A 24,815-nucleotide genomic window follows, 5' to 3' on the forward strand; every position below is an offset into this window, starting at 1 on the left:
ACCTACCATAAGGAAACCACTGAGCCCTTCCCCACCCTCTACCCCCAACCCTCCAGCCATAAAGTCTGAACAGGGTAGTACCCAGATATGGCCGACCAGCAGATGGACTCATTCAGAAGGAATAAAACGAGGTTACACAGTGCCAGCTTCCAGCACGCCCCGGCCACAAGGAACTGCTCACTTCATGCGTGTTTCGTCCCTTCCTCACTTGGCTTCCATCTCACGTGCCTGCCCCAGAACCTTCATTCATTAGGGTGAGGGCAGACTCTGCTTTACGGACCTCCTGAGACTTCACTGAGTGAAGACACTAAGTGAACACACTAGGGAAGGGACAAAAAAAGATTAAGGAAAATCATGATTCAGTTATTCCTTAGCTGACGCTCTGCCCTGTTTGTCATCATCATCGTCATGAGGTTGGTTTTAAAACCAGCATTACCTCTCTTAAAAGAGTAGGCATGCATTTAGTAAACATCGGTTTCTCTGTTAGCATTTTGAGAGTCCTACTGCCTAACGTAAACTCCGGGGCAGGAATTCTGGACATAATTTGTTTTTTTGCAGAATGATCCATTGTTGACATGGAAAATTTCACTCCCTCCCCATAGGATGGTATCTATTAAGAAAATCTATAAAGACAAAGGGCTACTTTGAATACAGAAATTATTTTAAATTAGTTTGTATTTTATTTAATCATAGCAACATTTTATTTGCAGGACATAAATGTGCAGAAAATACTAATTATCTAGTCTATCGAAGAATGAATAGGCAGAGGCCATACAGATTTGCACACTGCTTTTGTTGGAGTAAGCATTGGCCAACTACAGCCCATGAGCCAAATCCAGTCCATGACCTAAGCTGGTTTTTGTAAGTGAACATTTTAATGACAGAGAACACACTGAACCTAAATTAAGCAGAACGTGACCCCGAACAACAGAAAAAAATCCATTCTTTTTAATAATAGGCCTACATTACAAAAAAGAGAAAATTGTACTCACTTATTACATGTTAAATTTTGTCAATAAAAGATTTCATGGGAATTGTTTTATAAGCACCTATGTAAGGGACCTGTGTAGTATTCTCCATTTTGCTTCTTGGTCCACAAAACCTAAAATTTACTGTTGGGCTCTTCACAGAAAAAGTTTGCTGAGCCCTGTGTTTGAACTAAAACCCCCAGGGATCCACATCCCACAGGTTAGGGGCAGCTGCTCCAGCAACTGTCACCACCCAAAGATAAGCTGACCAGTCAGTTTCAGGGACAAATGGGTAGGAATGGGGCAGGCAGGATGTAGGGGTGGCCATCCGAATCCAGTCATAGGTTGCTCATGTTTTAAAAGATGTGCACTACTTCCATCAGGACTTTTAGCTCACTGGCTTCCAGGAGGGAGAAAAACACATACAGTTGTTCTCCTGTGATTTTAAGCATCTCGAGCTACTCCTCGCAGCACCCGGAATAGTTGATGTCCCCCACACACAGGAGCTTCTCTGGGATTAGCCTTTGGAACAGTGTCATTTGCAAATCCACTGAGCCTGACGAGGAAAAGGACCTGACAGCAAATCAAGACCAAGTGATCAGAGGCTCTTCAAGCAGGCTAAGCTCTCCCGACCTTGGAATTCTGTTTTTGTGTTCAGATCCATCCAGGAGCACCTCAAAGCAGAGCTATCAGCCCAAGGTGTCCTTGGGCTGCCCTATCCAGGCCAGTCTGCCCATTGACCTTCTCTGCACCATCAGGGTGACTGTTCCACATCCAGCCCCACTGCCCCCGGAGCCTCCTCCCGTGCCCACTCACACCGCCTCACCCTGCCACAGCCCACAGTCTGTCTAATTGATTTCTCTTCCTTTCTGGTTTAACCCAGAGCCACCTCCACAAACCTCCAATAACCAGGTCCGTATGGGTCACAGAAGATGTTCAGGTTGTCTGACAGCTTAATTAGATCACTTTTGATGAGTTAGGCCTGCTGCTGTGAATAAGCATGGGTGAGAGATTTGAGGCCTTAGAGAAAGGTGGTACAAAATGTTTTTTCTTTGTCTTATGAACACTTGTTCAATAATGGTATGGTTTCTGTCCTTCAGGATGAGAAAGATCTCTGCCTGCTCCCCCCACGGCACTGTCTGCACACGAATGATGTGTGCAAAGTCCCTCCGGGATCCAAGCTGCTCTGCCTAAGTGTGCCTTTTCAAAATTACATTTCGTTTCTCTGAATAAGCAATACATGAACATAATGCAAACTGCCAATGTTACAAGATGTTGTACAGTGATAAATCAGTCTCCCTCCCAACCCTGTCCCGGAGTCTTAAGGGTGGTATTTGATTTATGCCACTAACCTGTGCTGTCTGACCTTGCCCCAGTGCTTCCAATTATGAGATCCCTGTATTGTTTGCATCTGACTTTATTGGTTTTTTAATGGATCTTTTATTTCAGATGGCTGAGTAAGAATGGGATTCAAGAAATACACAACTGTGCATTCAATGGAACCCAACTAGATGAGCTGTAAGTAGCCCTGACTCTTCTTCCAGGCCATTTAGAGGGAAATGACTCTTACAACAGTGATGTTTATGTGGTTTATGTTTCTCTTCTTCTTTCCTCAACTCCATCCCCAGGAATCTAAGTGATAACAATAATTTGGAAGAATTGCCTAATGATGTTTTCCAGGGAGCCTCTGGACCAGTCATTCTGTGAGTAGCCTCCCTCATTTCCATGTGAGAGATCAGCATCTCTAAGTTAGAAGTCCACTTTCTCTAATTCAGGGACACTTCCAAAACAGGGATGGCTATTAAGATTAAATTTTATTTGTGTCATCTGCAAAGATTTATAGGACAATTTAGGGCTGATCCACATTCTAACTTTCACTAAAATAACAACAATAATAATAACAACTAACATTCAGTGAGCACTTACCAAGTCTCAGATAGTCTTTTAAAAGCTTAAGATGCATTTTCTAATTTAATCATTACCATAACCTCTGTGGTAGGGGCCATTATCTTCATTTTAGAGGAGAAAAAACTAGCTTCCCTGGAGGGGTTAAGTCACCCAACGTCGTGGAAATTGTAGAGCACAGATTTAACAGAAAACTAGTCTGATTCACAGTACAGACCCTTAACCACTCTCTATACATCTCTTCCCTGAAAGGGAAAGCAAAGTTCTCCTTCATCTCCCTCCATGTCCAGGAGTGTCCCTCAGTGCAGTGAGATACATACATGCATTCATTTCTGGATCCTCTTTGCTTCGATTCTAGATCTCTTGGGATGCATTCAGTGCCTCGTAGCCCTGCATCAGCATCTCTCCTCCTATTGTTGCTTCCTCATCTCCATTTCTCTCACCAAGAGTGGCTTTCCCCAATTCTCATCTGCCCCATCCTTCCACAAGAGTCATTCTCACCCCTGCCTTCCCCCATGACAACCTCAGCCAACAGTGAATTCCACCTCCTGGGACTCCCATAGCTTTCAGGGCTGTGGGGGCGAAATCTGCACGAGCTTTTTTAAAAGGTGTTCTCCTTGGCTGTAAGCAAGACCTACTACATCTATTGACAAATGTACTGCAGGAAGAGGAATCCAGAAGGGAGGAGTAAGATACAAGAAGAAATGGTGAGTAAGTAAATAGATAAACATGTGAATAAATCTAAAGGTTTGCTAGATGACCCTCCAAAGCCTAAGGTCAGGTCGGGCATTTGGGAGCCACCAACCTGCACCTCTTATTTGGCAGTGAGTATATAGGTTACCTACCTGCCGACCTACCATCTATCACCATAATTTTCATAAAAACTTACACCGTTGACCTTTGAACAAAATGGGTTTGAACTGCGTCAGTCTATTTATATGTGAAGTTTTTTCAGGAAATATATACTATCTGCAGTTGGTTGAATCCCTGATGCAGAACTGTGGATGAGGAGATAAGGAGGGCAGGGCTAGGGAACTCGAGCATCCACGAATTCTGACATCTGCGGCGGGTCCTGGAACCAATCCCCCACGGACACCAAGGGGTGAATATGTTCTCCTTCAGGTTGGAACCCATGCATTCTCTCTTTGAGATCCTGTATGGTAAAGGAGAAACTCCATAGATGGTTCTTTGTGATAAAGGATATGTTTTGACCCTTATAAGACTATTCAAGAATGCCTGGTTTGAGATGGGCAATAGATACAAAAGAAGGACATGATCAGCTTGATTAAAGCAGAGATATCAGAGCAAACAACCACAGATTAAAACCAGTTCTCTCACCTCTCTAGGCCTCAGTTTCCTCACCTAAAAGAAGCAAAAACAGCAATCCCTATTTCCTAATATTGTTTGAAGCTTAATAATATTATATATTCTTATAAGGGGGAGTCAGACGATATAACTAAATATGCAACTTAATATAGCAGGTCACCATGTACACTATGAAGCACCACTTAGGGCACCGGGGTAACGAATGGGGAGCCCCAGGCCCACAGTCCCCTTGGGCAAATACAGCTGTGATGTAGATATTGCATGCAGAAGGCTTACTGGGGAGTGCTTGATGGAAGGAGAATCAGGCTCCGTGGGAAGCTGAACTAGAATGCATTTGCAATGCAAGTTCCAGCTGATCCCACAGGGAGCTCTGGAGCTAAGATGGCCCTTCGAAGTTGTACTGAATTAAGGCAAGGGGCCAGCCCTCTTCATCAGCAGTCATCTGGTGCAAGGCTTTCGGTGGGGGGCAGGGCAGTTCCCAGAGTAGACCCCAGCGTGCATGGTCCTCCAATGCCCTCAAGCAGTGGTTCTAAATTTGATCATGTATCGGAATCACCTAGCATGCTGGCAAAACCCTAATGGCTGATCTCCACCCCCAGAATTTTTGATTCAGTAGGTCGGGGTGGGCCTGAGAATCTGTATCTCTAATAACTTTCCAGGTGAAGCTGATGTTACTGGTCCAGAATGCACACTAAGAACCACTGTCCTAGAACCAATGCCAGGAACTGGGAAGCTGGGCCCCACCTCCCGAGTATCTCCTCCAAGAGTGAACCGTGGTCGGTCTTCCCCCTCAGCAGGCTCAGGTCCTTGCCCCTGCTAGATGCAGACAAGGGATACTAAGGGAGTTAGAGGGGGGCCCCAATCCAATCATAACTTTGCCTGAAGGCAAAACTTTCAGTTGAGTGAAAACCTGGGAGCCTCTGAAACACCTGAGGGTGCAAGGAGATGATGTTCTGCTGCGAAGAGAAATAAATGTTGAAAAAGCCAGGAGCACACAGACAGGCTCCACTGAGTTTCCGCGGAGCAGCCTAGAATCCTGATTTTCCCTCCTGAGCCTTGACCTTGAACAACAGCAGCCATCTACGTTTTCACCTGATATTCTGAACTCACTGAAGTTTGGGGGTTTTTTTTTTTTCCTTTTAAGCAATCAAGCAATTGCTGTTTCCTTGGGAAATCGTTTCCTGTGGGGGAAATTTAATGCATTGCCTTTGCAGGCTGGAGCCAGTACAATCATATTCTGATGGTTTATCAAATTGATTTGGCTATAGCTCAGATTCATTTGATAGTTCAGATTCAAACACTGAGTTATTTGTATAAGAATGATTCTCTTCCATTACCAGTGTACCCACAGTCCTATAGATAGTAAATTGCCTTCTTATTCCGCCTGGGATCATGAAAGAGAGGTCTTCTAGCCATCTGTCAGTGTAGTATACACCAGAAATGTGCTCTCACTTATGGAAATGATTGACCTGTAATAACATCTTTGCTGGGAAAAATAGAAATTGTTCAAATCAAATTTGTGGCACTGGTTATCACACACTTTATTAAATGGGGCACAGAGCACAGTTTAACTCCTGGCTCTCCTGCCTCAGCATCTTATTACTGACTGCTGTCTCCCTTTCTACTTTGTATCTCAAAATCAAGAATCCGAACGATGTTGAAACAGTTCAGGGTTACTAAATCACCCCAGCACCAGCCATCGTCTCGTCATGTCTCATATTCGTACTTTCCAGGATTTAAATTCTCAAAACCAGTCCCTGCCAGAAAGTAGCATGTGCTGAAATACTAACCAAAATGGCATCTTAAGAAGAAAGACTGCAGTCATGAGACTAGCCTGAAAGATAAGGATTAAAAACACCAGCCCATCACTACCCCTTTCCCCTTGTCCAGCCTACCAGCCCCAGGAACAATGTCAGTAATAAATATTCTCACCCATTCACTGAGCATATTAGGGCTTGCACTGTCATACAATTAGGAGATGCTGACTGAGCACCTACTATGTGTCTGGTACTATGCTAGATCTAAGGACAGAGAGATTTAAAAACAACAGTACCTGCACCATCCTGTCTCTTTCTGGTAGAGGGACAAACGATACTGCCCAAAACCAGAGGCTCTGCAGAAATTTTCACAGGAGGCTACAGTAACAGAACGGATGCCCATACATCTTTGACATGTGACACAGTGACTTTTAACAGATGAAGTGACAGTGTGAGAGGAGGAAAACTCTTAAATCATGCCTGAATTTCTGCAATGGCTACTTCACCCCCTTCCTACCTTCAGTCCTGTCTCCTTCCAATTCATTTAACAATAAATGAACACCTACTATGCACCAGGCTTAAGGTTCTCAAGACTGATCTTACAAAATCACTTCTTTCAATAAGTCATCCTTCCGCTCATAGAAATTCCCAACATTTCTGCTTGGCCTTCTGGGCTCAGAAATGGAATCCCTTCTTGTGGTTCCCTTTATTCCTCAAAACATGGTTTTCCAGAATCACCCTTCTGAAAACCCCTCACTGCCATGCTCTGTGTTCTGGGCTTCTCTCCAAGTCTGCTTTTAGCCAGTCATCACAAAACCCCCTTCTATGAAGACATCAGTAACTGAGAATACCTTATTTTGTTACTCTCCCTAGGGATGTCTGCATCCTAAGAGTGGAAAGTACTTTTACAAAGGAATTAAAAATCTAACATTAGATTTCCAAGCCACGTGGAAGATCTGAGCCAGAGAATGGACTCTGTGTGTCTGTGTCTGTGTGTGCATTTGTGTGTTAGGGGAACAGAGAGCAAAAGTGGGAATATTTGTAGTTAAAGTCACAAACCACACTGAACAGTATCCTCTTATCTTTGTCCTTGCTGATATAAACATCTATGGATTTTTCTTAATTCATGGAGGTACCAGAGAAACATTTTTTTCTGCCAGTCCAACATGTGGAAGTCTTGATAGGTTCCATGTTTGCTCACTCCACCAGTATCCAGTAAGCTTGAAGAAAACACTTCCACAAACACTTTGATTTCCCTACCACCCAGGAACCACTTTTGCTAAAGACTTTTGCTTTACCAAACTGAATGTGCATCTCTCTCCTACTAACCACACCCTCCTTTCAACATCCACCAGCAGAAGATCTGGATCCCAGGACACTGACAAGATGCCACCTAGTGCAATTGACAGCGGCTTATATATTTTGCAGCTATGATGAGGAGGAATCCAAAATACAAGCTAGCTCCAGAACACTGAGCAGACAGAAAGGCACCAACGCTTTCCAAGCAGGCTCCCCCATCCAACACCTAGTCACTGGATTGCATGCAGGTCGATCCACCCAACACATTATTCTACTTGTTCACTAATCCATGTCTATCTCCTTGTCAACTTTGCACAAGGTGGCTCCCTTCCTTGGTGCCTTTGATACTCTCAGTCACATATAATTGCCTGCTGCAGAAACACCATTTGGCTGAGCTCTCTTCCAAACCACATTTCTTCTCTCAGTCTGCCTTATTTTTCTCTCTATAGAATTGCTCTCCTGTAACAAATATATAAGCCGCTGTAAAATGTTAATGCTGCTCAGGCATCTCTGCTAATCAGACAACTATTGACTGAGCAGATTTCATGAGCCCAGCCCTGTGCCAGTTACAAAGCAGGACACAAAAGTTTCTTAATAATGTCTGCTCTCAGAGCATCTGAAATCTGGCTGAGGAGACGAAACAAATACACGTGAAAAGTGGAACGGTATGAAACAATAGAATAGAGAACACAAGGAACTAGATTCTTTGTAACTGCTAGAAGTCAGAGGATATCATCACAGTTGGCTGGGGTGATCTATCCATTCCCTTTCCCAATCCTCCATCAGTGCCACCCCAGGCATATCTTTGAACAAAGCAACAACTTTCTGGGTGCTTACTCCATCAGCACTGCTGAGAATGCAAGGATCCCTCTGCCCTCAAGGAGAGAAAAAATGCAAATACAAAGAGTAGTACATTAAAGCAAGAGATAGAGAGGCAGAAAGTATACGGACTACAATGCTACTGCGCTCTTTATGGCTTTCAAGGAAAAATACCTGTTCAGCTGTTAGAAATGATGGAGATGATGGAATCAGAAAACTTAGTGGCTTAAAACAACCATTCCATTTTGCTCACAATTTTGCATTTTAGAAGAGTGAGTGGCTTATCTCTCATCTATGTGATGTCAGCTTGGGTGGCTGGGTCTGGGGGATCTCTAGCTCCAACTCGTCCCCTTCACTCACATGTCTGGTGCATCTCTGCTACTTGGTATCTCTCTACATGCACACATGCACTCACGCATGCGTGCCCATGCACACACACACTGCCTCACATCCTCCAGGATCCTCTGCACATGGCCTAGACTTTTTGCAGCATGGCAGGATCAGGGCATTCAGAGTCCATTCACAGCAGCTTAGGGTTCTATAAGGCCCAAATAGAAGCTGTCAGTGCTCTTAAAGGCAAAGTCCAGAATTGGTATAGCAACACTCTCATCATACTCTGTTGTAGTCCAAAGACATCACAGTCCAGCCTAGATTCAAGGGAAGGGCAAACGGACCCTCTGTGGAAGAGTATAAAGAATCTGTAGTCATCTTTAATTGAACACAGAGTAAATGAGAGAATATGATGGCATTGCATGGAATATAAATTTTTTCTATTTTGGGGAATCTTCAATTAATGTGATTTTTGCATATTCTAAACTCAAGTGGGAAGAGGCATAGCTAAGAAAAAAAATCATCTTCTGCTTTGTATGCTTGCTTTCAGAAATATGAAAGATGTCCCTGGCAGGTAATAAATAATTGCTCTGGTTTAAATTGTTCCTGAAGAACTTTCTGGTACACTTTCATCTCATTCTTTGGAGGGAATCTTGAACTGTCTTAAACAGAACAGGCAATCTTTGCTCCCTTCCACATTTGAGGGGAAATAGAGAGCCCATACACCAGGTGAAACAAAAACGTGGTGACAGGGACCAGAGCGAATGTCATTAGAGGAAGTGGTCAGAGGAGCAACTGCTGGAAAAGAGAAACTAGAAGGACTTCTTAGGGCAGAGAAGACAGTTGAAAAGCTCTGGAACAATGGGATGTACAGAGTAGGCCAGGACAGCTAGATCTTTCAACAGCAGAGAGCAAAGACTCATCACAGGGCAAAGGCTCATGGATCAGACTCTTACCTGCAAGGACCCTATCTCTGAGGAATTGTAATACATAGGGAAGAACGAGAAAAGAGACTTTGGAACACTATAAAATTTTACCCCATGGTGATAGCAATGAATGTTGTGAAAGGTAGTTAAAGTCCAGATGTGTGTGAAAGGTAGGGCCAAGTTCTTGTGCTAAGGGTTTGCATATGAGGTGTGAGAGAAAGAGAAGACAAGGATGACTTCTAAATTTTTGCATGAACAACTGGAAAGTCTGTAAGGAGAGCAGGTTTAGGGAAAGATCAAGAGCTCAATTTTTAATACCTCCACCTGCCTATTAAACAACAAAGAAGAGATTACAAGGAGGTAGTTGAACATAAGAGTCTGGAGTTTAAGGGAGAAGAGCAGCCTAGAGATAAAAATTAGAGCCATCCATCAGCATATAGTTGGTGTTTAAGTCATAAAGCAAGATGAGTTCACCTACATGTAAGTGCAAATGGGGAAAAGAAGGCTATGTTCTGAGCCCATGGGTACTCCACCAACTAGAGGTCAGGAAGTAACCAGCAAAGAAGTACTGTCCAAAAAGTTAGGAGACAAACAGTACTAGATATAAAGAAAGTCACCAGGAAGACGTAGAAATTCTGTATTTGTCTGTAATAAACTATAATGGAAAATAATTTTTTAAAAGAGTATAGCTATATACACATATATGTATAGTTGAATCACTTTGCTATATACCTGAAACTAACACAATATTGTGAATCAAATATAATTCAACTAAAAATTTCGATAATTTTATGTACCTAAAAATTGTCATCAAAAATACATAATGCAAAAATTGACAAAACTTAAAGTAGCAGTATACAAATCCAAAATCATAGTTGGATATTTTAATGTGGCTTTCTCAGAGGTGATAGAACAAGCAAGCAAAAAATCAGCAAGCATACTGAAGTATTTGAACAATAGCACCGATGAATTTGATTTACCTGGCATCCAATAAGGAGGGGAACTAACTGAAATATATACAGGTGTTACATAAAAGTAATCATTAATATTAAGCAGAGGATTAGCAGTGGTAGGTCACCAAGACTCATTCTAGGACTTGAAGGCAAGTGAGGATGTGGTCTTCCTCAAGCACAAGAACTGGGATGTCTGGTAGCTGCTAGACATTCAGTGGACCTGCCTGATGACATCTGGAGTCACAGAGTAGATGTTGCCTGAGGTAGAGGAGGAACAAGCAATGCCCTAACTTCACCCTTCCTCCCACCCTCCAATCTCCTACCAGTGCCATTTGCTGAACCCAACTGAAGGTTGATTGTCAAGGTGGTACCTGAAAAATGGAACCTGCAGAAGCCACCTCTCCTGCAATACAGAATAGAACACAGAAAAGGGCACAGAATGAATATGAGAGAAACCAGGCAAATGACCAGCACATCACGTCCGTTGCTGGGTACTTCATAGGAACGGTAATGGGGAATCACTGACTAGCTACACGCAGGAAGTTACAATCTAATTGGCATTTTAAAGTATTATATGCAGTGTAGGTTGTATTAAAGAGAGATGGACACAATAGTTAATTTTATTTGTGAAGCTGACTGGGCCATGGCATGCCAGAGAGTTGGTAAAACATTATTTCTCATGTGTCTGTGAGAGTGTTTTCAGAAGAGGTTTGCATTGGAATCAACAGACTGAGTAAAGAAACTTCACCCTCCCCAGTGTGGGTAGGCATTGTCTCATGAGTTAAGGGCCCTACTGGAACAAAAAGGCAGAGGAAAGGCAAACATGCTTCCTTTCTTCTTGAGCTTCATCTCCTCCTGGCCTTGGACATCAGAGATCCTGATTCTCTGGCCTTCAGACTCTGGGACTTAGACCAGTGGCCTCCATGGTTCTCAGGCCTCTGGTCTCAGAGTGAATTTTAACACCAACTTTCCTGGTTCTCTGGCTTGAAGATGGCATATCCTGGGACTTCTCAGCCTCCATTATTGTGTGAGCCAATTTCCATAATAAATCTCCTATTATACATCTCCATATATCCTATTAGTTCTGTGTCTCTGGAGAACCCTGATATGATGGCCAGGAGAACTGCCTTTATGAGGCTGTTGTGTCTCTCTCTAGGCATAGATTATGGTGATTTAGACTTAAGTTGCAGCAAAGGAGTGGACTGATTTGAAACAGATGTGAAAGTTAGGCTCGGGAGAACAAGAAACTGATGTCCAAATGAGGAGAGAGGGTCAAGGATGACTCCCAGGTTTCTCTCCTGAACAGCAGGGGAAAATGGAGGAGTCAGTTGCTGAGATAAGAAAAACAAATGGGGAGGAACATATTTATAAGGAAAATGGTAAATTTAGTTTTGATAGTTGCAAGTCATCAAAATGGTGGGATCTGATGGTCAACGGATTATCTGGGGTTGGGGTTCGGAAGTAGGATCTGAACTTGGAATTACATTTGGAATCCATCAGCATATACCTGGTATCTGAAACCAAGGAAGTGGGTAAGATCACTTGGGAAGCTTAGGTACAATCAGAAAGGGGCCTAAGTTTCAAGAAACACCAACATTAGAGAACAGATAGAGGAGAAAGAAAACAAAATTGGAAATGAGTCAAAGTAAGTAGAAGTCAAAAGAAATTAAAAAGAATGTGATGCCAAGAAAGAGTGTGCATTAGAGTGTTTTACAGGTGAAGTGCAATTGAGAAGTCAAGAAGGTTAGAACTAAGATGTGACTTAAGTGAGTACTGTTTCTCCAGAGATTGGGAAGAAACTGAGCTGGATTATGAGATGAGGAAACAATGACATCAAGTATGGACAACCAGGATAAGAAGTTTGATTGGAAAAGGGAAGTGACAAATAGGGCAGCAATTATGAGTGGGTTTCATTGAACACCAGGAAGCATTATAAATTTGGGGGCAAGAGAAGGAATGACACCAGGAAGCATTATAAATTTTTGAGCAAGAGAAGGAATGACACCAGGAAAACAAGGCTTTGAGAAAGTAATTTTCACCAGACTCCGCGAACATATGGGGTAGCCGATACATATTCACACCCCCAAGTCTCATTGCTCTGAGTGCCCACTGCTTTGACTAATAGGAAATGCAGACATTATAAGATTCTCCTTCCCCAAGTGTATCCAGGGATCCCCAAGGGTGCCTGAAATGAATCCATCCTGGTCATCACGTGCCATCATCCCTATCAGAAGCCCTCGTTCACAGCCAGCCTGCTAATCCCAACAAGTCTCAGCTGGTACCATTTCAATCTCCTTGCTCCTACCAGCTGGTCATGGTTGTTTTGAAGGTTGCAGCTGCCAACAGCACTGCCAGAGAATCACTCATGTCACTGGTTCTGCTGCCAGAAAGGGTGGGAGTCTGGAGCCCAACAGGCACCTGGTTAAATTGTTCATTGCTGGCTTCCATAGAGACCCATTTACCCAGGCAGAGACTCCTACAAAGCAAGAACAACTGTGTGTGTGTGCAATGTTTACTGATAATAGCTTCCAGCCATTAAGTGTTGGCTGGGACATTCTCTATGTACTTTAACTCATGTAATTCTCACAACAACCCTCTGAGGCAGGTATGATTATGACCATTACTATTTTATAGCTGAGGAAACTGAGACACGGGAAAGTGAGATAACTTGACCAAGGTCATGAATCTAAAAGATCGAGGGGCAGGGTACACATGCATACAGTCAAGTCTAGCCATGGACACCAAGCTCATGACCACCACTCTCCATCGCCACTTTGACTTGATGCCTCCGATGCCCACCAGACCCCTCTTCCCTTATGATGTGCTCTCTTCTCATCCTTTGCTGAAATCTGGCTACAGATTCCACCCCAGCTCATCAGATCTATTTTTACGTCTGGCTTGATGATAGGGACGAAATGGTCTTAAACCCTCTGTCCTGTGTAAATTAGTGGGTATCTATTCTATAAATAGACTGTGGAAGGAGAAAGGGCTGCAATTAAGCCCCAGATCAGCCAAGATGTGAGTATATCCAGGATACTGAATGGCCTGTTATCTAAATCCTCCTACCACAAACACGAGGGCCAGGGCTTCTACCAAACCAAATATCCTGTTAGCCAAATACTGATCTGACCGAGGTGTGCTGGATGTACCCATGTAAGAACATCACGACTGTGCCTGCCATTTTTCTAACACAGCAGAAAATATAGGCCCATAGTAATCAGGTTATGTTTACCTTTTCTCCTTATAGAGATATTTCAAGAACCAGAATCCACTCCCTGCCTAGCTATGGCTTAGAAAATCTTAAGAAGCTGCGGGCCCGGTCGACCTACAACTTAAAAAAGCTTCCCAGTCTGGAAAAGTTTGTCACACTCATGGAGGCCAGCCTCACCTACCCCAGCCACTGCTGTGCCTTTGCAAACTGGAGGCGGCAAATGTGAGTCTTCTGGTGTCCATCCCTTGAGTCCCACTTGGGCATTTCTCCAGTGCAGTACTTGGTCCACAGCTTCTACACCTTTGTGGAATGAAGAGAATCTACTTTCAGAGATCTCCCTGTTGAAAGGCCTCAGGCATACTTTAGATAAAAGCTTTAGCATTTTCTTTGAAAAAATGGGCTCACAGGAGAAGGCTACCTCCAGGGTAGACCTCCTATCAAATACTGAATGAGAGAACATGAAAAACTCCAAGCATGGTGCCTGGCTCATAATTAATACTTAGTAAATATCTGTTCCCTTTTTCCTTTGTACCAACATGGATTTATCTTCAAGTCTCAAGCTCTATACCCCATCAATGTGCCAGGGCCCATCAAAGTCAACTTTGAAGGGGAGAGGCATAAATCCCATATCAGAGACACCCACAACACAGTCCAACCACTCTAAACCTCTCTAATCCATCTTTGGAGATTAGCACCTCACAGGGAGGACAAAGATTGTAACATCTCTTCACTTTGGCTTTCTAGGCTGGTCAGGTTCGAGGAAGCCCCTATGTAAGAGGGTAATACAAATAAAGCCGAATCCCAGTGGTTAACTGGTTAAAAAGTTGAAGTTATTGTAGACAGGTTCTGGAGACAATGGAGAATGAGTATGTTGGAGATTATACCAGATATTTAAAGGATCCACTGGAGGTATAATCCACTAAATATCAGGAATTCTTACAGCTTTCTCCCTCTCCTGAACTCACGGATACAACCATCCCACGCAGCTGCATGCAGTCACATGGTACCTTGTCACCACTGCTGTACAGTAGCCCAGCACTAACACGGCTTCTGTGGCATTATTTCACCAGTTCATGCAGTCTCTTCTGTTACTCAGCCTGAATATGTGACATGTCCTCTGTACTAAAGCAAAATAAAACAAAACAACCCAACAGCACACACCCTAAAATGTTCTCAAAGTAGGGAGGAGTCCACATTTAGACCCCCTGGAAGGATCTGCAAGGAAGGGGCTAATTTTCAGAATAAGCACTCATCATTGGGAAACCATCCAGAATAGACTCTCCTCACAGATGAGCTCAAGGGCCAGAGAATTTCTTCCTAATGACTAGAATTTAAGAGCTTGGGCTGAGGCAAAAGGCTTGCCTCTTTGATATTCTGGGAAGTTATTCCAGCCAGGGCAAGAAAGATACCAATATCACTGCCAATTTAGTTCCACTAAATATCTCTCAGGAGAAATCTCAGAGGATGATCAGGCCACTGTAAGAGCTGCACATGGTGTGCTGTCTGGCCCAGTACCAATTCACCATTCTCTTACTCTGTTGCTCAGACTTCTCTGGTCTTGCCACCACTTGGAAGTACATATGTAGCCTCGGGGCTCTCCCAGCTAGAAATCCCCAGGTCTGCCTTACATTGTACCATGACCTGAAGCATTCCCTGATCCCACCAGACCACCTGGCTCTTACCTTCTCTAGGTCCCTATTCTAACTCACCATCAGGGCAGGTCGAGTGCAGCCAAGGAGAGGCCCAAGCCTCTTCTAGGAAGACATGCCACGGTGTAGTAACAAAAATTGTGCGGTGTTTAGTCTTTGTATTTAACAAATTCACAAACAAATCTATATGCTTGGGCTATTTAGGAGAAAATCGCAGGATTTATTTTTTAAATGTTGTCATTCCATGGTATACTACAGTAGGTGCAGTTTGGTAATGAAATTTGAGTTTAAAGTTGTATGATGAAATTGTTCACCCAATCCGCACTTGGAAACAATGCCTCCAAGCGTAAATATTAGGCCCTTGGGATTGTGAGATGGCCAACGGCCCTCCTGGACTCACCAAAAGACCTTGTCAACCACACCTCTCATGTGTCCCTCTGTTATTTCCCTGTCATAGTTCTCTACTCATCTTGCAGTGCTATTTTGCCCTTGTTTTATTCTTTAATTTTTTCTTGTATTTAGACCTTTTCTTCACAGCTAGATTTTAAACTGATGCACTGTGGCACATGATTAAGTACCCACATAGGGTCTACACCCCAACATGAACTTAGTCAGTAGCCGCCATCACCTGTCTTTCAACTGTCTCACTGCCAGGCACTGTGATACTTTGAACCTTTATCTCATTTAATTCTCACGAAGGTAACAATGCTATTTTTATTCCCTTCTCACAAAAGCAGACACTGAGGCTCAGAGACAATAAGAAACTTAACCAACACCAACTGAACTCAGATCCAAACTCTCTGGTCTGTCTGCCTCCAAAGCTCAGACTCTGGGCCACGATGCCATGCACTTCCGAAGTGTCTGTTCACTGATTTCTAGGGGCCCAGGAGTACCACCTTTCTAAACTCACCTGAAACTGAATTCCCAATTCTTAATGATACTTAGGGTTGGCCAAGTTACTGCAGATGCAAGACTTTATTTCCCTCGCTAACATTTTTGTTTCTATCCTTCCCTTAAAGATATGCATTGTTTACATTTCCCCCACTGGGTCATGTCACTGGGTCACTTCTGTTTCAGGAAAGGGAAGCAATATATTTAGAATATGTTGGTAACAGCATCAACAATAAGCATCTTCACAGAAGCCAACAGAGGCCCCAGGAAGTGAAGGCTATGTCTAGATGGTTAGTCAGACCTGTTGCAATGAAAACAAATCACAGTCTGCACTTAACAGCAAGGTTACTTACTTTCTATTCCTAGAACTGGGCTGCCGCTAATCCAATGACAGGGTTTAGGAGCTGGGAGTTAGAATGAGAAACAGAGTGATTCTCTGGTCCTCTCTTTGCCTGTCTCTGAACTTGCCTCACCTTTCTTGTAAGATCTCCAACTAAACCAAAAGATTTCCTGTGCATCTTCAATTATGTTTATACTAATTGTTTAACCTCCTTAATGCAAACTGTGACTGAGGTGAGAAGCCCTATCAGTCTTCAAAAAACAAACAAAAAAATGACACCTTCTCCAGGAAAAACAGAGTCCCTTGGGCCAAGGGAAAATGACTTCTGGGAAAGTCTGCTCACTTCCTTGGAGGGGAGAAAATGGGGGAGAGGGTTCTCACTAACAGCCCCTTCTCAGAAGTTGATGCGGAAGAGTTCAGTCCATGTCCATTAGCACATGTGGCCAGCCATCATCCTTTTGTAACCAATGGAATCTTTGCCTCCTCCACTCACCAGCCACCCTCCTTATGAAGGAGAGGGGAGGTCTTTGATGAGTTTTAACACTCACTTTCCCACTCACTTTTTAGATTATGTTAAGGCTTGAGAGAAATTCAGTCACTTAACATTGCCATGAGCTTGTCCTTAAGGGAGGGAGGGAGTGTGAGTGTGAGTGTGAGTGTGTGTGTGTGTGTGTGTGTGTGTTTCCATCCCCAAAAAGATCCAGTGTGAAATAGCCCCATTTCTTAAGCCTTTGCTTCAAAACAGAACTATCACCCTTTATCTCTATGTGCATTATCCACTTGTCTGGATAGAATATTTATTGTCTGGCTTTCATTCAATCCCTTCTGGAAGTGCCTCTATTCTGTTGACAAGGCCTCTTGTACACTCAGGTTTAAAAGAAAAACTAAGACAGAGAAGTGAGCCCAAGAAGAGCCATCTCTCCAGGGATGAGTTACAATCTCAGAATATATCAGGCCCCATGCAACCTGCGTTTGTTCTCTGGGGCAGTCACTAGTGAACTATTCAATATGAGAGTGCCAGGCTTACCTTGCAGACAAATACATGCCTGAGGCTGGTTGTGGCCCCCAGGGGAATGAAGTAATAAAGAACAGGGCTCTCAGTAACATTTCAGGCAAATTAGCAGACCTCCTGGTAGCCTGAGTATCAAAGAATCAGGGACAGGGCTGACTGGGAACTAACTACAGCCTCTGATCTTCTGATTTACGTAGATAGGCAATTTTTATTTGAGTCAGAAGACAATCCAGATCGTCCAGGACTGGAGTTCAGAGTAGAGGAAGGGGGCTATATCTACTACTCAGGCATAGTAAAAGAGAGCTGAATGGAGATGGGGAAGGGAGAGGGTGGAGTGGATATCAGGTCAGTAAATTATCTGCACTTAACAGCAAGGTTTAGCTAGTCCCAGGCGCCTTCCTCCCCACATTCAGGTTGTGGCCAGATGGTTTCCCCAGTGGGTTGTCCAACTCTAGGAATATACACACGAGTTATTCTGTTCATTTCCAGTAAGCAGCATTAACCCTTGAGCTTAGCCTCAAGGGTAGACAAACTGTTATTAAAAAAAAAAAAAAACCTCAGGAAGAAACCCCATTCTCTATTCTGTGTCAAGACAGTGATATATTTGCCATTCTGGATCTAACATGTTGATTCAATTCCTTTTTGTATTTTTCTAGCTCCAACCTTCATCCAATTTGCAACAAATCTATTTTAAGGCAAGATGTTGATGATGTGACTCAGGCGAGGGGTCAGAGAGTCTCTGTAGCAGAAGAAGATGAGTCCAGTTATGCCAAAGTATTTGACATGATGTACAGTGACTTTGACTATGACTTATGCAATGAAGTGGTTGATGTGACTTGCTCCCCCGAGCCAGATGCATTCAATCCGTGTGAAGATATTATGGGGTATGATATCCTCAGAGTCTTGATATGGTTTATTAGCATCCTGGCCATCACTGGGAACATCATCGTGCTGCTGATCCTGGTCACCAGCCAATACAAACTCACAGTCCCCCGGTTCCTTATGTGCAATCTGGCCTTTGCCGATCTCTGCATTGGAATCTACCTGCTGCTCATAGCGTCCGTTGATATCCACACCAAAAGCCAGTACCACAACTATGCCATTGACTGGCAAACTGGAGCAGGCTGTCATGCTGCTGGCTTTTTCACTGTCTTTGCCAGTGAGCTCTCAGTCTACACTCTGACAGCCATCACGCTGGAAAGATGGCATACCATCACCCACGCCATGCAGCTAGAATGCAAAGTGCAGCTCCGCCATGCTGCCAGTGTCATGCTGGTAGGCTGGGTCTTTGCTTTTGCAGTTGCCCTCTTTCCCCTCTTTGGCATCAGCAGCTACATGAAGGTGAGCATCTGCTTGCCCATGGATATTGACAGCCCCTTGTCACAGCTTTATGTGATGTCCCTCCTTGTGCTCAATGTCCTGGCCTTTATGGTCATCTGTGGCTGCTACACTCACATCTACCTCACAGTGAGGAACCCCAACATCATGTCCTCCTCTAGTGACACCAAGATTGCCAAGCGCATGGCCATGCTCATCTTCACGGACTTCCTCTGCATGGCACCCATCTCCTTCTTTGCTATCTCTGCCTCCCTCAAGGTGCCTCTCATCACTGTGTCCAAGTCAAAGATCCTCCTGGTCCTGTTCTACCCCATCAACTCCTGTGCCAACCCCTTCCTCTATGCCATCTTCACCAAGAATTTCCGCAGGGATTTCTTCATTCTGCTGAGCAAGTTTGGCTGCTATGAAATCCAAGCCCAGACTTATAGGACAGAAACCTCATCCAATGCCCACAAGTTTCATCTAAGAAATGGCCACTGCCCTCCAACTCCCAGGGTTACCAATGGTTCCAATTACACACTTATCCCCCTAAGCCACTTAGTCCATAACTAAAACACAGTGTGCAAATGTTTCTGAGTGTTGTACAATAATTACGTCTTGCCTTTGAAGAATATGTCATGGCATAACTGACAAGAGTATTTCTACATAGTTCATCAAATTTAATCTTCCTGGCACATCTATAAGGTAAACTGGTCAGAAACTATTAACTTTGTGTGATAAATTAGGAAGCTGAAGTATTAATAACAACACTAATAATTAAAATAATGTAATACTACATCACATTTGTTTTCTGCTTTGTAATGTTCACAGTCCTTTTGTTCAGATCATCTCAACTGATCCCTATAAATGTCCTATTAAATAGGCAGAACAGGGATTATTCTTGGAATTTCACAGATGAGGACACCAAGACTCAAAGGGTTAAGTGACTTGTTCAAAATTGCTTGATTTATAAGAGGCAGAGCCAAAATTAGGTGTTCTGACTCCCAGAGAACTTCCAAGAGATGCAGCACAATGTTCATTCAGTCAGTCAATCAGTCACTCAACAAATATTTATTAAACACCTATGTGAAGGCTTTGTAACGTGTCAACTTGAGTAGGCTGAACTACATTTCCCAGAATTCCCTTTCTTATATGTTCCCCATTAGGGTGGGCCCCAGGAAAGATTCTTAGGAAAACAGGAGGGCAGAAGGGAAGCTGCAGCCACTCTGTCACTCACACACCTGTTGTTCATTGGCTGATTCAGCTCACTGCTGTGAAGCAGCAGCTGGGCCCACGATTGCTCCACAGTCCCCTGGATCCTTCTTCAGGTTCTCTACCTCCTGAGCCAGTTTTGTGTGTTTAGGTCCTTGATGAAGAAGCTCAGAGTCTTCAGAACACTTTCATAACCAAGGTCAGAGGCAACAAGAACAGAAATGGAGCTCAGGTGGACCTTGTGGGGTTTCATCTTGTGCTTGTGGTTTCAAGCATGCTTGTGATCCTCCCTTCATGACTACCTGCCCTGGGGAGCTCAAGTTCCTGCATCAGATGAAGAGAAAACATCCTTATAGAGACTGCTTAACCAACCTCCACAACTGTGTAAGCCAGTTCCCTGTAACAAATGTCTACCACATAGATACACACACACATACATGACTGGTTTGGCTTTAGTTGAATCCTTATTGATAGAAGATACAACCTATATGGCATGCATATGGATTATAATGTAAAAACATAGTAGCTTTGGAATCAGAGCTGAGATTTTATTCTTGCTCCATGGTAAGCCAGGACTCCTCCTCTCTAGGCTCAGTTTCTTCCTTTCTTCCCGCTTCCTCTGTAAGCGGGAGTTAGTTATAATATTTAACTACTGGGCTTATTATAAGAATTGGGCAAGAAAATGGGCATAAAGCACCTAATGCTGTAACTGGCTTGATAAATGCTAGTTTATTTCCCTCCTCCCAGATCAATGCCTGGGCTAGTGCCTAGTTCTCCTGACCCATGATCTAGGACTCATTCTGTTACACCATACTGTTCCTAATAATTAACTATATTTCCCATATCTATTTTCATCAATGACCCCACCTCGACAATTTGGATCATAAATGCCAACCACAAATCCGCATCAAGCACTGTGCTGCGGCCAGCCCACAAAGCTCTGAGTCTCCTCTCAGAGTCCCCCTTCACATGTTGAAGCCAATCCCTCCTCTTGCTCCATGGTAAACATTTCAAAAGTTGGTCCCAAATGCATTAACAAAGAAGTCCTTATATGACTGAAGAAAAAGTGATCATCTCTGCCTTTATGACCAGACACCATCTTGATTTATTGTGAGTACTGAGTGAAGATTATAATAATTATCCTCGGAAATAGTTGAGAGCTATGCTGGTCAGTACAGGAGCCGCTAGCCACCTTGTGGCTATTGAGCACTTGAAACATGGCTAGCCCGAATTGAGACATGCCGTAAGTAAAAGAAACACTGGATTTCAAATACTGAGTGCAAAGAAAAAAGAGAACTATAGTATCTCAATAATTTTGATATTGATTATATATTCGAACAGCACTATCTTGGACATACGAGATAAACAGATTTTAAAATTAATTTCACCTATTTCTTTTTACATTTTTAATGTGAGTACTAGAACATTTAAAATTACATACATGGAGCATGTTTATGGCTCATGTTAAATTTCTATTGGAGAGCACGGCTCTAGAGCTGTATGAAAAGAAAGGATTTTCACTTAGCATTTTCCTCCTGAGGTCCCCTTACCACACTGCCACACAGTTAGGCTGTCCCACCTTCATCTGCAATCATTTTTCTTCTCTGTTCATGGCCAGAGGGAATGTATTTCTGAATTTGGACTCTAAAGCAACTAGCAGCCAAATTCAAAACAGGATACAGTATTAATTATTCCACAACATAGCTGTCGATAAACCACTGGTTTAACAGATAGTGGTTCTGAGAGTCAAGAATATATTCACAGATAAACATACACCAAGAGAAGCTCAGAAGACTTCTATTCCATTACTGTCACAACATTTCCTGGTAGGAGATAAGACTTTTCTTAAATAAGCAAACATATTTTTAGGTAGCTAAATTCAGCGTTTTCTAAACTTTTGGATAAGTCCTAAAGGAAAAACACTTTCTCCATTTCCTGTATTTGGATAAAAACAATTGGAGTCCAGTATTATCAATCACGATTCCCCATAAACAATGATTATACGGGTAACAACACCTCTAGTCTGTACTTCCCAGCGTGGTGCTTTAGTACCAGAGTGGTGACCCAGAAAGGAAAAAGGAGGAGGAAAGAGGAAAGGCAAAGGAAAGAAAACACAACCAAAAGACATGTCAACAGGTTATTCCATGATGTTCTTTTTCTAAAACTTTTATTTCTACTCTCGAACACCATAAAGAGGGCCAGCAGAACTCCCAGAGATTTCTTAAAGTACCCATGCCTCCAGATGTGATGTTCAAAATATTAACAACTGGTACAACTCAGGTACTGATCTCTCAGCATGACTCTGGCAGTGAGCAATCCATGTGGCCCTCCTGGTACAAAGTGAGTGAACACCAGCCCTGCACATTTACCTCCCACCCCCTGACCTCAACCTGGACCTACTCCCAAGTCTCTTTCCTCAGGCTTTAACCCACCAACAACTCCTTCAGTTCCACCCTGGCCAGCTTCTCATATCACCTTCCTCCTCAACCCCCTTTCCTCCAGATCCTCCTTCACCAAATCCCAAGAAGCTGTCAGACAATATAGGACCCTCGCTGGAGGGGTCAGATCAAAAGAGACTAAGTAAATCCAGAAGCTTTTAGGGAACAGAGCCAAATGATAACTGGGTATATAGAGTAATAATTTTTATTTTGCCACATACCGAAGCAGTAATGGGGGGATGGGCAATGATACTGTCAACTGTATTTCACTACAGGGCTCCATGTATTAAATATAAGGTACCCTTCAGACGCTGTTTCTGGAAGGGATATAGGGAGGGAGAAATAAAACAAGAGGAAAGTCCTTCTGCGCTTGCATCGTCAAGATGTGATGGATCTTACTAGAAGTCATACTCTGCCTTATTTAGGCCAGAATATATAACATTCATCAGAAAGTCAGAAAAAGATCACTGAGACTGATTTTTTTATCCTAGTGTGACAGACACAAGCCTTGAGTTTATAAACTTTATTTCATTTTATCAGAAAAGTTTACAAAAAGAATGAAGTTTCAGATTCTGGATAGTAATCTGGATGGAGAAAGAAGGCAGCATTAGAGAAAGAAGACAAGTACATAGAGTGTTTGGTCAATTGAATATATAACATTAAAGGAATTAACAAAAAGTCAACACAATATAAAACTCAACCACGAGGTTATGTTTGCTGGTTCTCATAAAAATCTTTTCAGCTGCAAGAAGGAGAAACTCCAACTAAAAATGTCTTAAACAATAAGGTCAATTATATAAAATGCTCCAGACATGGATGGGCAGCTCAGGGATCTCAAGAACCCAGGACCTGTCCATGTTTTTGCCCTGCCTTCCATGGAAAGTTCAGCTACATTTCTCTCGAGGTAACAAGGTTGCTGTAACAGCTGCAGACAGCATAGGTAGGCATGAACAAATCCTGAGACAAAGCAAGGAGATCTTTCCTTCCATGCATCTCTCTTTTCAAGGAAAGACAATTTCTTCCCAAAGACTCGCAGTGAACACTTCTTCCTACCCACTATCCAAGAATGCTACCCTTGCTCTAAGACAGATGGGAGAATGAACCTCTGCCACATTTGGCCTCTCTAGTGGAAGGATGGCTCTGCCAGCCAGGAAGGCAGAAGTGGATACTGCAGTGGGAGGAATGTTGGTAATCTCATCCTCCAACCTGAGTCAACCCAAATCTTCTCCCATGGGATGAAAACCACAAGGCTCAGGGTCAGGATGCATATGGCACCTTCACACCTCACATTTCGTGCCCCCACCCCTCTCCCCTCCACTTCCTACCTAGAGCCTAGAGTCCAGTTCCTCCTCCCCATGTTAATCTGTTCTCCTCCTCCCTGGAACAAACTCTACAAGTTTCTTGGAACTTAAAGCAACCACTAGAGTCAGACATTGCCCAATAAATGCCCTGTTTGAGGCAAGATATAGAAAAGAAAATGGAGAAAGGATAGATAAAAGAAAAAAAAGGAAGAAAGAAGTGAAAGAAATGCACCAGAATAGGAAGAAGGGAGACCTGAAGAGGAGAGAGAGAAAAGGGTGGGACAAATTAAACAAAAGAGGAACATGGAAGGGAGCCAGGCCCTGATGGTGTTTCTTTGGCTAGCACTTGCTCATCTTGGTCTTAAAACTCTTTCAACTTGTTGCCAAGAGTTCTATTCAAAACACTAAATAAGCTCAGCCTTAGATACCAGTAGAAAGGTCCACTGGTCATACAATGATGTTTAGACTTCCCGGTGCCCCACGTACCACGATCTGGATCCCCAAGCTCTAGTTTAAAGGATGAGTAATGGAAAAATATTTCTGAAGGTCTTCAAAGCCTGAATGTTTCACTTCAGACATTAATGTAAGGGCAGCTTGATCTTTTTCAAGTTCTTCATAATATTCTATTCTCTCCGACAGCATTATCCACAGCCCCTGTGAATTTTGTTCTGGGGTAGATACGTCTCAAAAGTGCTCTCAATCCCAAAGGTTGTAAGAGCACCCCATTTGTGCACTCTTGCTTCCTTTTCTTCTATTTTCTTTACTACACAGAATTTATGAATCTTGACACATTTTTTATAAACAAATACAAAAAGAGAAGGATATAAAAATCATCTTATTTTTAGTGCTATTTTCCACATAATAAGATGCAAAGAACATTTTCTGCTCTGCATTTAGAGAATTTTCAGGCAATATTTCCCCCACGTATCATTACCTAGGATCATTTCAACTTCCAGGTATTAATGAGGTGTATAAAGATGAGGTTTGGGTGGAGAAGGTTTTAAGCTGTTTCATAAACAGCAGAAGGTTTCCTGTCTCCAAAAAATGAATCTACCAAATAGTTATGTTTCTGTTTTCCTTTAGGTATATGTGTGGAGAGTGGGGATGGAGAAAGAAGAGAAGAGAACTGAAAAAAAAAATGCCAGTAAGAATACACTGCCT

At 43.0% G+C, this 24,815-nt stretch overlaps 1 protein-coding gene across 3 annotated transcripts in view; it reads left to right on the top strand.

The window, feature by feature from the left end:
- Positions 1-19,501, top strand: part of FSHR (follicle stimulating hormone receptor) — a 151,394-nt gene extending 131,893 nt beyond the window's left edge. For 2 of the 3 annotated variants that reach the window (XM_006211260.3, XM_072937759.1), the window contains exons 7-10: positions 2,418-2,486; positions 2,597-2,671; positions 13,531-13,716; positions 18,043-19,501. In XM_006211260.3, coding sequence (XP_006211322.1) covers positions 2,418-2,486; positions 2,597-2,671; positions 13,531-13,716; positions 18,043-19,276 — 1,564 coding nt within the window. In that variant the 3' untranslated portion in view covers positions 19,277-19,501. The remainder of the gene's footprint in view (positions 1-2,417; positions 2,487-2,596; positions 2,672-13,530; positions 13,717-18,042) is intronic. The other variant, XM_031675663.2, reaches the window with a different exon arrangement.
- The last annotated feature ends 5,314 nt before the right edge of the window (positions 19,502-24,815 follow it).

The sequence above is a fragment of the Vicugna pacos genome, chromosome 15, assembly GCF_048564905.1.
Source record: "Vicugna pacos chromosome 15, VicPac4, whole genome shotgun sequence".
NCBI lineage: Eukaryota > Metazoa > Chordata > Mammalia > Artiodactyla > Camelidae > Vicugna > Vicugna pacos.